The sequence below is a fragment of the Sus scrofa genome, chromosome 7 (assembly GCF_000003025.6).
Source record: "Sus scrofa isolate TJ Tabasco breed Duroc chromosome 7, Sscrofa11.1, whole genome shotgun sequence".
NCBI classification, from domain to species: domain Eukaryota; kingdom Metazoa; phylum Chordata; class Mammalia; order Artiodactyla; family Suidae; genus Sus; species Sus scrofa.
Window position 1 is genome coordinate 56,250,338 of NC_010449.5, and position 12,757 is coordinate 56,263,094.

Below are 12,757 nucleotides of genomic sequence, written 5' to 3' on the forward strand. Positions count from 1 at the left end.
TTGATCCCTGGCTTGGTCCAGTGGGTTAAGGATCCACTGTTGCCACAGCTGTGGCACAGGTCACAGTGCAGCTTGGATTCAGCCCCTGGCCCTGGAACAGCCATATGCCACAGGTGCATCCAATTAAAAAAATTTTTTTTTCAATGGAAAAAGAATGAGATAGAAAACAAAAATGCAATGTAGAAAAATCAATAAAGCTTAAAGTTGTTTTTGAAAAAATTAATAAATAAACCCTTAGGAAAAAACATAAAATGTCCATATCAGAAATTAAAGGTGAACATCACTAGGCTCTTCAGATATTTAAAAAGTAATGAGACTAACATAAACAACATTATTCCAATACATTTGACATCTTATGAAATGGAAAAACTCCTTAAATACAGCTTATCAAAACTAGCACTTGAATAAAGAGAAAGCTGAATTTCCTATTTCTGTTAAAGGTACCAAGTACACAATTTATAACTCTCACAAATAAAATGCTATTGTCAGATGGTCTCACTTATAAATTTTTCTAAGCATCTAACAAACAATACTAATTTTGTCAGGCGAACAGAAGAAAAGGAACATTGCCAAATTCAATTTATAAGACTGATATAAACTTGAAACAAAAATCCAGAAAGGGTATAAGAAAAAAAGAAACCTGCAGGCCAATATTCTCTTGAATACACATGCGCAACCCCTAAACAAAATACTTGAAAGTCAAGTTTAATAATATATAAGAAGAATAACATAAATCAATGGGGTTTATTTCAGGAATGCAAGATTGGTTAAACATTCAAAAACCAATGTAGAGATTTCTGTTTCAGCCATTATGGAGTAATAGGTACTTAATTTATCCTTTTACTTAAGCAACTAAAAAAAAATAAATAAAGACAAGAAATATAAAACAATGTCACACGTATTGGACAAAAGGCAGCACAGGATTCCTGAGAGGAGGGTAATAAATGAGGTCAACTCTATGATTACCACCATTTATTTATTTATTGGCTGGAGAAAACTTCCAGGCAATAGCACAGGGAGAGACATTCAGGTGGAAATGGGTCTTCCTGATTTGGGGACAGAGTTTAGAATATGAGGAGGCCAAGGCAGCTAAAATCCACACAGCAGATCACCAGACAGAGAACTGCCCAGAGAGAGAAAACTCCACAGATCTGCAGAACTCTGCTTAAGTCTTCAACTGAATACAATATAGGCAACATACACGTGTCAGGAAAACAATCAAGGTTGAAGGAAAAAAGCAGGTGGAAAAATTCATGAAATTCACACAAGGCTGGAACAGTTCATACTCCCAATAGCCAAAGTTAGAGAAACCTTGTAATACACGAGTATCAGGTAGTGTACTCAGAATGGCATTGGCTCAGCAGTGGGGGTAAATTATATCTAGGTTAAAAATTTCTCTAGTCTCACTAAGTTCAAAAACAAACCTAGGGGTTCCCGTCGTGGCTCAGTGGTTAATGAACCTGACTAGGATCCATGAGGACACAAGTTCGATCCCTGGCCTCACTCAGTGGTTAAGGATCTGGCATTGCCATAGCTGTGGTGTAGGTTACAATGCTGCTCGGATCTTTCTTTGCTGCAGCTGTGTCATAGGCCAGCAGCTACAGCTTTGATTTGACCCCTAGCCTGGGAACCTCCATATGCCATGAGTGTGGACCTAAAAAGACAAAAGACAAAACAAACAAACAAAATCTAAAGGATCATATTGTCTTTGAATAAATTAACAACATCCTAGGAAAAACCTAAAAATTATTTAAATAAATACAAACAATGCAACAAACCCAGAAGTGACACAGAATAGAATTAGTGAACAAAGAGCTATTATAAATATATCCCACTCTAGGAGTTCCTGTCATGGAGCAGTGGAAACGAATCTGACTAGGAACCATTTGCTGGTTCAATTCCTGGCCTTGCTCAGTGGGTTAAGGATCTGGCGTTGTGGAGTTCCCGTCGTGGCGCAGTGGTTAACGAATCCGACTAGGAACCATGAGGTTGCGGGTTCGGTCCCTGCCCTTGCTCAGTGGGTTAACGATCCGGCGTTGCCGTGAGCTGTGGTGTAGGTTGCAGACACGGCTCCGATCCCACGTTGCTGTGGCTCTGGCGTAGGCCGGTGGCTACAGCTCCGATTCAACCCCTAGCCTGGGAACCTCCATATGCTGCGGGAGCGGCCCAAGAAATAGCAACAAAAAAGACAAAAAAAAAAAGGATCTGGCGTTGCCATGAGCTGTGGTGTAGGTTGCAGACCCAGCTCGGATCCCATGTTGCTGTGGTGTAGGCTGGCAGCTATAGCTCCGATTGGACCCCTAGCCTGGGAACCTCCATATGCTGCAGATACAGCCCTAGAAAAGGTAAAAAGATGGAAAAAAAAAAAAAAAAACCAAAGTAAGTTTAGAGCAAAGAATATAATTATGGATAAAGAGAGTCATTTCATAAGGATCAAGGGGCCAATTCATCAAGAGAACATAACAATCCTAAACTGTTTTTGCACCTAATAGCAAAACTTTAAAATGCATGAAACATAAACTAATAGGAAAAATAAAAAATAGAAAAATCCATAACTATAATTGTAAATTTCAACAAAACAGATTATCAGTTAAAAACATAGAAGACCTGAACCACACTATCAATTAGATCTGACATTTATCAAACACTCCACTCATTAAAATCATACTACCTGTACTTTTCAAGTATACATGGAACATGGTAAGTGATAGGTATGCTAGTCATATTATGAGCCTAAAACAAGTCGCAATAAATTTAAAGGACTTCAAATCATACAAGGTTTATAATGTCGAGTAGCATTAAATTAAAAATCAATAATACCAAGTATCTAGAAATCCCCAAATCTTTGGAAACTAAACAACACACTCTGAATAACCTATGAATCAAAGAAGTTGCAAGGGAAATCAGAAACTAAATGAACTAAATAAAATTGAAAACCCAACATATGGAAAATGGTGGCAACAAAAACAGTGGTTTCAGAAGAAATTATAGCATTAGATGTTTATCGAAGAAAGAAGAAAGGTCACCAGCACTAACCTAAGGCACCTTGGCAAGCTTCTTCCCCCTCCAGTAAGACACTGCCTTACCTTCTTCAATAAGGTCTGAATCTCAAGGTGGGTGGTGGGGAGGTGTTCACTAAGTTTGTTTCTTCCTTAGGTATAGCACACCCTCTCAGGCTAAAGGTCTGTCATTGCTATATTCTTTAGGTTTCACTATACCTTTATTACTAGGTAATCCTTTTCTGCATATTTAATGATTCTTTATATATCTGATATTCAAATTACTGGTCAAATTATTATTTTGGTTTCTGTCTCTGACTGGACCTAACTAAAATAGAATTGGTACTGGCAGGAGAGAGAACTTCAAGGGTAAGATTCTGGGATCAATTTGGCCATGGCCCTTGGGTTTAAGTGCAGGAATAAATTCCTTGACAACAGGAAATGGGAGGCTATTAATCCACAGCATGCAACAGCATCACAATTAGTTGTGATGAAGTATCAATGTAACTGAGCAGGACCCTGCAAGGCCTTCCCAGGGTGGACCCCAACTCACGGCCTCCATCTGCCTCTTTATCTATAGAAAAACTTTAGTCAAAGAACAAATTTCATCAGGAAAGTGAAAAAAATACAGAGAAAAAAACCAGTAATAACAATTAAGTCATTCACCAAACTCAAGGACCTTCAGTTCTTCAAAGACTATAGGTAATATTCTGAGCCATGTCCTTGAAGCTGTTTTGCAGGTGCTCAAGCCCCCACTGGGTGGAAGAAGGCAATTGTGTGCTGCCCACAAGTATGTAGATCTCAGACTGGGGGGAACCAGAAGGTTGATAATGCTGACTCCAATGATCTCACCACCCACCAATCCGAAAAATGTTCATGAGCTGATCACAGCCTGCTCCTCAAACACTCTACAACTCCTCACTACCTCCTCTTAGGGGCACAGACCTTGAGGCACTAGCCTGCTGTGTTCCCCTCTTTTCCTGGCAATTAATGTTTCTTTTTCTGTTTCTTCCAACTCTGTCTCTGTGTTTCTATTTGGCCATCGGTGTACAGAGGCAGCTGATACCTTGGCAATACCAACTATAGTAAGTAACTTAAGACCTCCTGGCTACTATGGCAGTGATGATGACCATAAGCAGTAGCTATAAGACAGATTGTCTTAAATGCACTGAAGGACTTATAGAAAGAAAATGATTACGTTCAAATCCTGGTCTGGGAACTGAAAAGCTCCCATTGTAGCCCTAAGATAATCCTCCGTTTCTTACAGCCACAGAGCTGATTTTGCTGAAAATGCAAAATTTACGTTGTTCAGGCTACTGAATTACAACATTAGTTGGCTTCATAGTCTTGCTAAGCTTCTCATGTGAATATTAGGGCACTGACTGTTAAAGAATGGGCCCCTGAAACTTGAAATGAGGACATGTGGTAGGTGAGAAGAAACTGGTAATCTGAAATACCCTAGTCCCTTAACAGTGGAAGTAGCTGGCCTTCCTGTGTCTGAGGAAGGTAGCTTTCCTTTGTTAAGGAACTTTATGATAACCTCACTTGGGGCAAATACCTGGCAAGAAGACATTCATTCTCCTCTAGACTCATCAAAATCAACCCTTATTTCTACTAGACCATTAATTAGGGTCAAACATCAGCATACTCCAGAAAATAATGTACACCCTGTGACCCAAGAGGGGAAAGCTTACACATCAAGAGAAATGTGTGTGTGTGTGTGTGTGTGTGTGTGTGTGTGTGTGTGTGTGTGTGTGTGTGTGTGTATCCTTAGGAATATATGCAGGAATAATTCTAAGAGTATAGACTAAAGCACGTTAAGTTTATTGATATGGGTGCACTTAATAGAGATTATGGATTTAATGTGTTACAGTTGCTTCCCATTGTATAAGCTAACAGTTTGATCAGTTAACTGAAACTTGGACTCAGTGGCCTACATTTAATGAAAATAAAATTCTGATGCTCCCACGGTTTCCTATAAATGAGGGAACATGAAGGCTTAGGGTTAGGAATGCTGGAGTGGATTTGTTGTGTGTGATCCGCATGACCACTTTACCACTGTATCTCCGAAGAAAATATAGAAGACACTCCTGTCATTAAGGCATTGGTAAATACATTAGTAAGAACAGCACCTGTACCTTTGAAAAGCTCTATGGTTGCTCTCCTGTGTAGGCCACATAGACTACAGGTGATGCCACCAAAAGACATCAGATGACAACAGAGTCCTTAAAGTTCCTTATAACTAGCTAAGAGCAAATGTTCAGGCCTAGTTTATAAATGTGTCTGTAAAATATCCTGGTGCTAAAAGTGGACAACTACAGCATTACACCCATATTCAGGGGTGACTAATGGCCAGTGATAAAGGAAAATCCTCTCAGGGAACAGAACTTCAAGTAGGACACTGCCTGTCCATTTTGTCTAAAAAGATGGCAAGAAGTATGGATCCATGTGCAGTTGCTCTAAAGATCTATAAAGACCTATGGGCAGTTGTTAAAAATTTGGCTGGATGGTCAGGGAGGGCAAAAACATGACTAGAAGATAGGTGACAAGAAAAATCTGGGGAAGAAGTAGGCAGGTGGATGTTTCAGAATGTGCACAGACCGCGTGAAGACATATGGTTCCTATATGACTGCATACCAAATGGCCTTCTATCCAGAGGGGGCTCTTAATAATAAGGTGATGTGCTTTCAATCAAAATGACATGATCTGTCAGTCACCCTCTTTCCTAAGCTGCCCTAGTGCTTGCTGAAAGGGTCTAGTAACAACGCGGCCCATTCTCTATCTTTAGTCACTTTTGGAAAATAAACTAAAAATGTATCTATACAAAATATGAAAGCACAGTGACAACCTAAGAGTTATGGACTAAATGTCTGTCACCCTCCCCCCCTACACACACACACAATTCATATGTTGAAACCATAACCCCAATATGATAGGATTAGGAGGTGGGGGCTTTAGGAGGTGATTAAGTCATAAGGATGGAATTGTCATGAATGGGATTAGTGCCGTTATAAGAGACTGCAGAGAGCTCTCTCTTCCTGCCATGTGTAGTATCATCTGTATTTTTCTGTGTTTTTCACAACCATTTATTTTTAATTTTTTATACATATACATTTTTTATGGCCCATGGCATATGGAAGTGCCTGGGCTAGGGGTTGAATGGGAGCTGCTGCTGCCAGCCTATACCATAGTCACAGCAATGCTGGATCCGAGCTGTATCTGTGACCTATGCTGTGGCGAAGCCCAGGATCAAACCTGCAACCTCACAGACACTATGTCAAGTTCTCAACCCACTGAGGCATGACTGAAACTCCTTTACAACCCTTTAAAAAGCAAAAAATACTCTTAGCTCAGGGGTCATACAAAAACAGCCTGGTCTGTGTCTGTAATTTGCTTACATCTAGAAGAAGGTCCTCTTCATTCTGCCATATGTTGTCTCTGTGGTCTGACAACTGGCTCCTTACCAGCTCTTCCTAAAAATAAATCTGCCAGTCAAAAGTCCTACCCAGGTACCTCTGCAAACAAGGAAGCAGGAGCTCATTAGAACCCAAACAGGGCTGGTACCTAATCCCAGACTTTTGGCCTTTAGAACTATGAGAAATAAACTTCTGTTATTTATAGTATTTTGATACAGTAGCCTGAACTAAGACACTAGGTTTATTCCCATTTCAATGTTTCTCCAAATTTCAGTACTGAATTCCTTCTTTCAACTTACTCAGGGCAGTATAACAGATATTTAGGATACAGACAAATATTAAGTATACAGCTTGATAGGACACATACTCTGACTATAACGCAATTAAATTAGATATAAATATTAAAGTATAATTTAAAAAACCACAGGTTAAGGAAGAGATCATAATGTAAAAAAATTTAAACTTAGTACTGAACAACAGGATGTAAAATTTGTAGGATGGAGTTAAGATGTATTCGGAAATTTTTAACATTAAGTACGTCTGTTAAAAAAGAAGGCTAAAGATCTGTGAGCTGAAGAACAAAGGACTCACATTGCCTGACTTCGCTTCCTATAAAGCTGCAGTTATTGAGACTATCTGGTATTGGTGAAAGACAGAGATAACAGATCAATGGAATGGAACAGTCCAGAAGCAGACCCACACAAATACGATTAATTGATTTCTGACAAAGATGCAAAGACAATTCAATGGGAAAGATAGCTTTTTCACCCATCATCAAGATCAAGATACAAAACGTTAGTATCTGTTAATTATTAAATAAGCATTTAAATAACCAACTGATAAGCATTTTGGTTTTGTTTTATGAATGCCACATGCCATATCCCCTTATAAAGAATCCAGAATGAATATATCATAAGATTAAGTGAATTTTGGGAGTTGTATTCCAAGGCCATTAATTTTTCCTAGTTGTATGACTTTTGGCAAGTCAGTTAATTTTTCATTTTCCCCTTATTTTTCTATTTCCTTGGTCTCCTCTCCCCCTTTTCTCTAAGGTTTTTGTGAGAATGAAATATGAAAATGTAAATAAAGAATATAGTTAGTAAAGAAATTGGGGCAGGGAAATGGAAATGTTTTGTATTTTGTGGTGGCGGTGGTTTCACAGGTATAAATATTTGTCAAAATTCATCAATTGTGCACTTTGAATGTAATTTATCATATATAAATATCTTAATAAATGGATTAAATTTTAAAATAATGTAGAAGCACCTGGTGGGTGAAAAATAATTGTTAATCTCTTGCTCTATCCCTTTTCTTTTTCACTTGAGAGGAAAAATACTTAGTCACTCACTATTCCCTCCATGAAAACTTCTAAAAACTTCTTGATAATTATAAGGTTATTTCTCTGCCTGTCCTCCACACCAAATCCCAATATCTTTCACTTTTCCTATGAATTTTACTTTCCTATCCCCTTATTTAGTGAGATCTTAAATCTAGATTATATACTTCTCATTTCATTTAAATAGCAAAAACAGAGTAATTAACACACATGCTACACAATATCTTGAAGTCTTTAGATGTCAGCTCTGCTGAAATCTATGGACATCATTGTTAGCACTACATTGCTAATTCATATATTAAGAGAGGTTTACTGTAACCCCTTATATCCTATTCAATCAAACTCACAAGAAGTCAGCTGTACAAAAACTATTTTCGAGACTTTTACTGATCACTGGTTGTAATTATACTCCCAAAGTAAATCATACATTTTAAAACAACAGTGGCTATGACATCCTCCTTTTTTAATTTGCTGCCACCACTAGAAAAACTTAACTCTTCATTTTCTTTTTAACATATCAAATGATGTTTGGTACCAACATGGTTATCATGCATTTATATATTCTAAATTCAAAGCAAAATATCTCATGTTGGGCTTTCTCACATTAGTGAATTTTCTAGCTGTTTTGACAGTAATATTAAGTATAGACCATCTTCCCTAAATTGCTAAAATCATAGAGTTCACTAAAATGATAATCATTAAAATTTAATAATAATTAAAAAAAATCTAACTAGGCTCGGAACTACTACTACCAATTTTCAAAATAAACACTGAGATTGCGATTTGTCACTTTGCTTTGTTTTCATTTTAAAACCATAATTTTGGGAGTTCCCTCTGTGGTGCAGTGGCTTACAAATCTGATTACAGCAGCTTGGATTGCTGCAGAGGAGCGAGTTCGATCCCCAGCCCAGGGCAGTGGGTTAAAGGATCCAGCATTGCTGCAGCTGTGGCTGGCGCTGCAGCTCAGATTCAACTCCTGGCCCAGGAATATCCATATGCTGTGGGTGTGGCCATAAAAATTAATAAATAAAAAAATAAAATCATAATTTTGTTCTATATAAACATGAAGTGTTCCTCACACTTTTTCGTCTTACCGTCTTTGTTCAATATTTATCACTTCTCAAAGAAGTTAATAGAGGATAAGAAATAAAATTACCCTCTCCCCCAGTTCACTTCACTCACCTACAAAAGGGGCTGGGAATAGTAGGTATCACATAACAAATCCCTCCATTCAGGCAAAATGACCTGTGACTGGGACCACAGGGCTCTTCGTGATCTAAAACACACACATAAATAAAATAGAGTTTTTCTCATAAAACACAGAAAAGGACTAAGTATCTTAGACAGAAATAGCAATTCTAAAAATCAGAATGAAGAATTGTTTCTTAAAACGAAGGACTTATTCCTTATTTGCTAGGCAGGGACTTCTAGCCCTCTGCGGGGAAAAAGTCAATTTTTTTGAGCATGTGACCAACAATTTACAGTGGAATTTTAAGCTATATTACAGAAATAGCAAATCTCTATAATAGATTAAAAGGAGGCCATTAGGATCTTAAAATAAATAGTGGTCTTTCTCATTTAATATAGAGATTCTGTAGCTTTGCTTGGAGCTTCTCTGTCCCAAGCATATATTTACTCTCCTATCTTTCAAGGTCTCAAATACGGTAATGTCTGAAATTGCTGTAAGAGAAAATTTAGATTAAATAAATTCTGATGTTCAAAATCATTTAAAAATATTTCTATAGACAACAAACTTAATATTTAAAAAAATTTATTAGGTTTTGAGTTAAAGGGGGATTTTACGTAGTAGTAACAATAAAGGCATATCTAAAGTTCTCAGAAAAATTAAAAACCTAAGTCATTGTCTGATATACAGCCAAAATTTTCAAAATATTAAGAAAATAAACCTCCATTTCTCTCTTGTTTCCTTTACGGGAACTCCCCTTTATCTCTGGCCTTTCCTTTATGCTTCTTTCTCTCTCTGCCTTCCTCTTCTCTCCCAGTACCTCTCCTTCCTTCTCTGCCTCCTCCCCCTTAAAAAAAAAGTCCCATCACAACTATTAGACAGAAAAATTTAGAAATAACCATAGAATATTCATTGAGTCATTATACTACTATATATTACTGTTCATGATTAGAAAAAACAAATTGATAAATGCTTTATCTTTCAGTCCTGAAGGGGGAATTACATTGCTTTAAAATTGCACATCATTGGTTCCTGATTATTTCTGTCCAGAAAATGACATAGAATCTTATGTGAGGAAGAAAATGGTGTTATTCTAATTTGGCATTTAAAAAATAGCATACTAATTTTTTAAAAAGTTACCTAGCATTTATTTGCCACTAAGATATCAATACCCTTAAGTTATAACAGCTATTGAACCAAATGTCTTCACCATCAGAATTTGAAATTTTAGAACTTTCTTCTTACTTTAGAATTGAGAAGAATCTGTTATAAAAGTATAAAAATGTAAAGAGGAAAACAGAATAAAGAATTTTAGTTGAAAAAAGAAAGTAAACCTAGAACTAATCTTTTAGATTTTTTTCCTTTTTATACAATGTCATGCTTTTTTACAACTAAACGACTTTTAATAAGATAATGCTTACAATTTCTTCACAAATTGTTTGGTTAGCAAATAAAATCCTAGTGGACACTACATTTCCTTAGAATCATGAGAATCATCACATACAGTTTTCCATTGAGGGTAGAGTGTAACTATCACAGAATGCTTCCCGTAGCTGAAATTAATGTTCTTGTTTTTCACAGGATTATAACCAGTCATGGTTCAGTACCTGGTACTTTAACAGTAAAGAAATTCATTTAACCTGAATCACTATCTCTGAGTCTACTTTTATTCTGATTTCATTTACTTGTGAGACAGAATTTGTCACTTGGTAAAAAGTGATGAAATATATGTCTAAAATGAAATAGTTTCATGTTATAAAGGAAGGTCTTTCAAAACCAAGGTATTTCATATTTCTAGGACAATTTTAGATGGGGAAAATATAGCCTTAATATACGTTTGGTTTTTGGTTCTATTTCTATGACAAAAATATAAACTTACAAGAAATTACCTGTTGGCATCTTAATTTTTAAAGAGTTTCATTCTTGGTCAAAAGTTTAGGGTTGAAAAACAGCACCTAAAATTAATAATTTAGGAAAAATTATCTTCTTTTGAGAGCATTACAAAATGTCAAATATACTAACAGCAGTATTATTTTAAATGATGAAAATAATTAAGACATTTATAGGCAAGAGACAAAATTCTTTGGTTAGAGCAACTATTTTTTTAGATACTTATTACATATCAATAAAAATATGAACATATAAAGCTATAAGATCCACAAACAATACAAATACACTAGTACAAATCATTGCCTAAAAAATATAATGTAGTCTTAAATCTTTCTCTGGAGAAAAGTCTAATGTTTTACTTTTAATAAACAATGTTAATGCAGTGGTATACCATATGAAACTATATATGAAAGACATGAGTCAGTAAGTGAAATTGAATGAGCTGAATTGACTTTTTACTTTTTCATAAAGCCTATTTCTAATATGACTTTTCAATAGCAAACTTTTAATTTTGCAGTTTATTAAAAAACAGCCAAAAACACTACAGAAAAAACTAACAACATGTAAAAGGTCATCATTTCCACAGAACCTTTAAAACTTTAATGGAAGTACTCTCAAATTTACTGTGGACCACACATTACATTTACCAACCTAAATATGCCTTTAAAAAATATCTGGCATCTGGCAAAGCAAAGCAGCTACATGTAAAGTTATCTGCTATAATAGAAACAAAGGAATTACAAAATACATCTGGAAAGATGACATATTTATACTTATGATTACATGCTCTCAATTCCCTTTTATAAAGGAGGTTTTATAACTGTCTTTTTAAGCAGAAAAACTTTGTAACAGAAATCTCAATCAACAACTTCCTACTAACACAGGTATAATATCAAGGTCTCCTCTTAAGCCCAGTCACTCTTTCTTAGACAAGCAATGAGAGAGAGAGAAAAAAAAAATTAAATCTATATAATTTGAAATAATCACTGGCTTACCTCAATAAAAACTTGCATTCACACAAACAATAAATTTTGTTGGACACACAGCGTTTCAAAAGTTTTTGAACAGCAGCTGTGCCCTGCCTTTTACAACATGTCAAAAGTCTAATGCAGTGTGCAGCATGGGTGAGGTTGAAACAAAGACCAAGGTGTGCTCAGAGGTCAGGCACCAGCCAAAGGAACCACCCCTTTCAGTCCACATATTCAGAGTTGCAAATAGAGCAGAATTTTATGTACAAAAGAAGTTGTACTAAGCTGCACCCTCAAATCACCGTCCAATATTTTAAGTTATAAAGCAAACCACATTCTTTAGACTCCTAATTTATCCTTGCATGTCTGAATAATTCTAAAGTGTGTTTTTTCCCTTGTGAAGAAAAGGAATTTTAATGGGGAGGTAATGGACAAGTGTTCCTTGGGTTTTTTTTAAAAAAAGCAATTTTCTCATAAAACCCATAACATTTATATAAATAATGATTTAAGGACTTATAACTGAAAGAAGGTAATAGTTACCATACTGCATACAACACCATGTCCAATTTGAAGTGAATATAATCACTGAACATGACCAATACTGATGGCTGTCTGACTATGTGCAAACAATAGCAAAGCTATAAAGTTTAAAAATCATAAATAACTTAAAACATTGTCTAAAACTTTAACTTTGTTTAAATTAAATGTTACTTTAGCATATAATTACATAAAATATGCCAACTATTGAGATAATTATCTTTTCTAAAATCACAATGCAGACATTACTATGATTGATGTATAACACAGAAACTTTAAAATTTGCTCTTTTAAGAAATATTAAAATGAACTTATAATCCATATTCTGAGAACAATTCTTTTCATTACTAAATATTGCCTCCCACACTCAAAAGCAATTTTTACAGTTACGATCTTATATATAAAAATTTGTTATATATATAACA

General features: G+C 35.7%; 1 protein-coding gene across 3 annotated transcripts in view; it reads right to left on the reverse strand.

Moving 5' to 3' along the window:
• NRG4 (neuregulin 4) overlaps positions 1-12,757 on the reverse strand; it is a 131,696-nt gene that overhangs the window by 70,625 nt on the left and 48,314 nt on the right. For all 3 annotated transcript variants that reach the window (XR_002345816.1, XM_021099011.1, XM_005656275.3), the window contains exons 3-4: positions 10,827-10,892; positions 8,934-9,027 (exon numbers count right to left, since the gene is read on the reverse strand). Coding sequence is in view for 2 of the 3 variants with exons in the window: in XM_021099011.1 (XP_020954670.1) it covers positions 8,934-9,027; positions 10,827-10,836 (104 nt within the window). In the remaining variant the exon portion in view is untranslated. The remainder of the gene's footprint in view (positions 1-8,933; positions 9,028-10,826; positions 10,893-12,757) is intronic.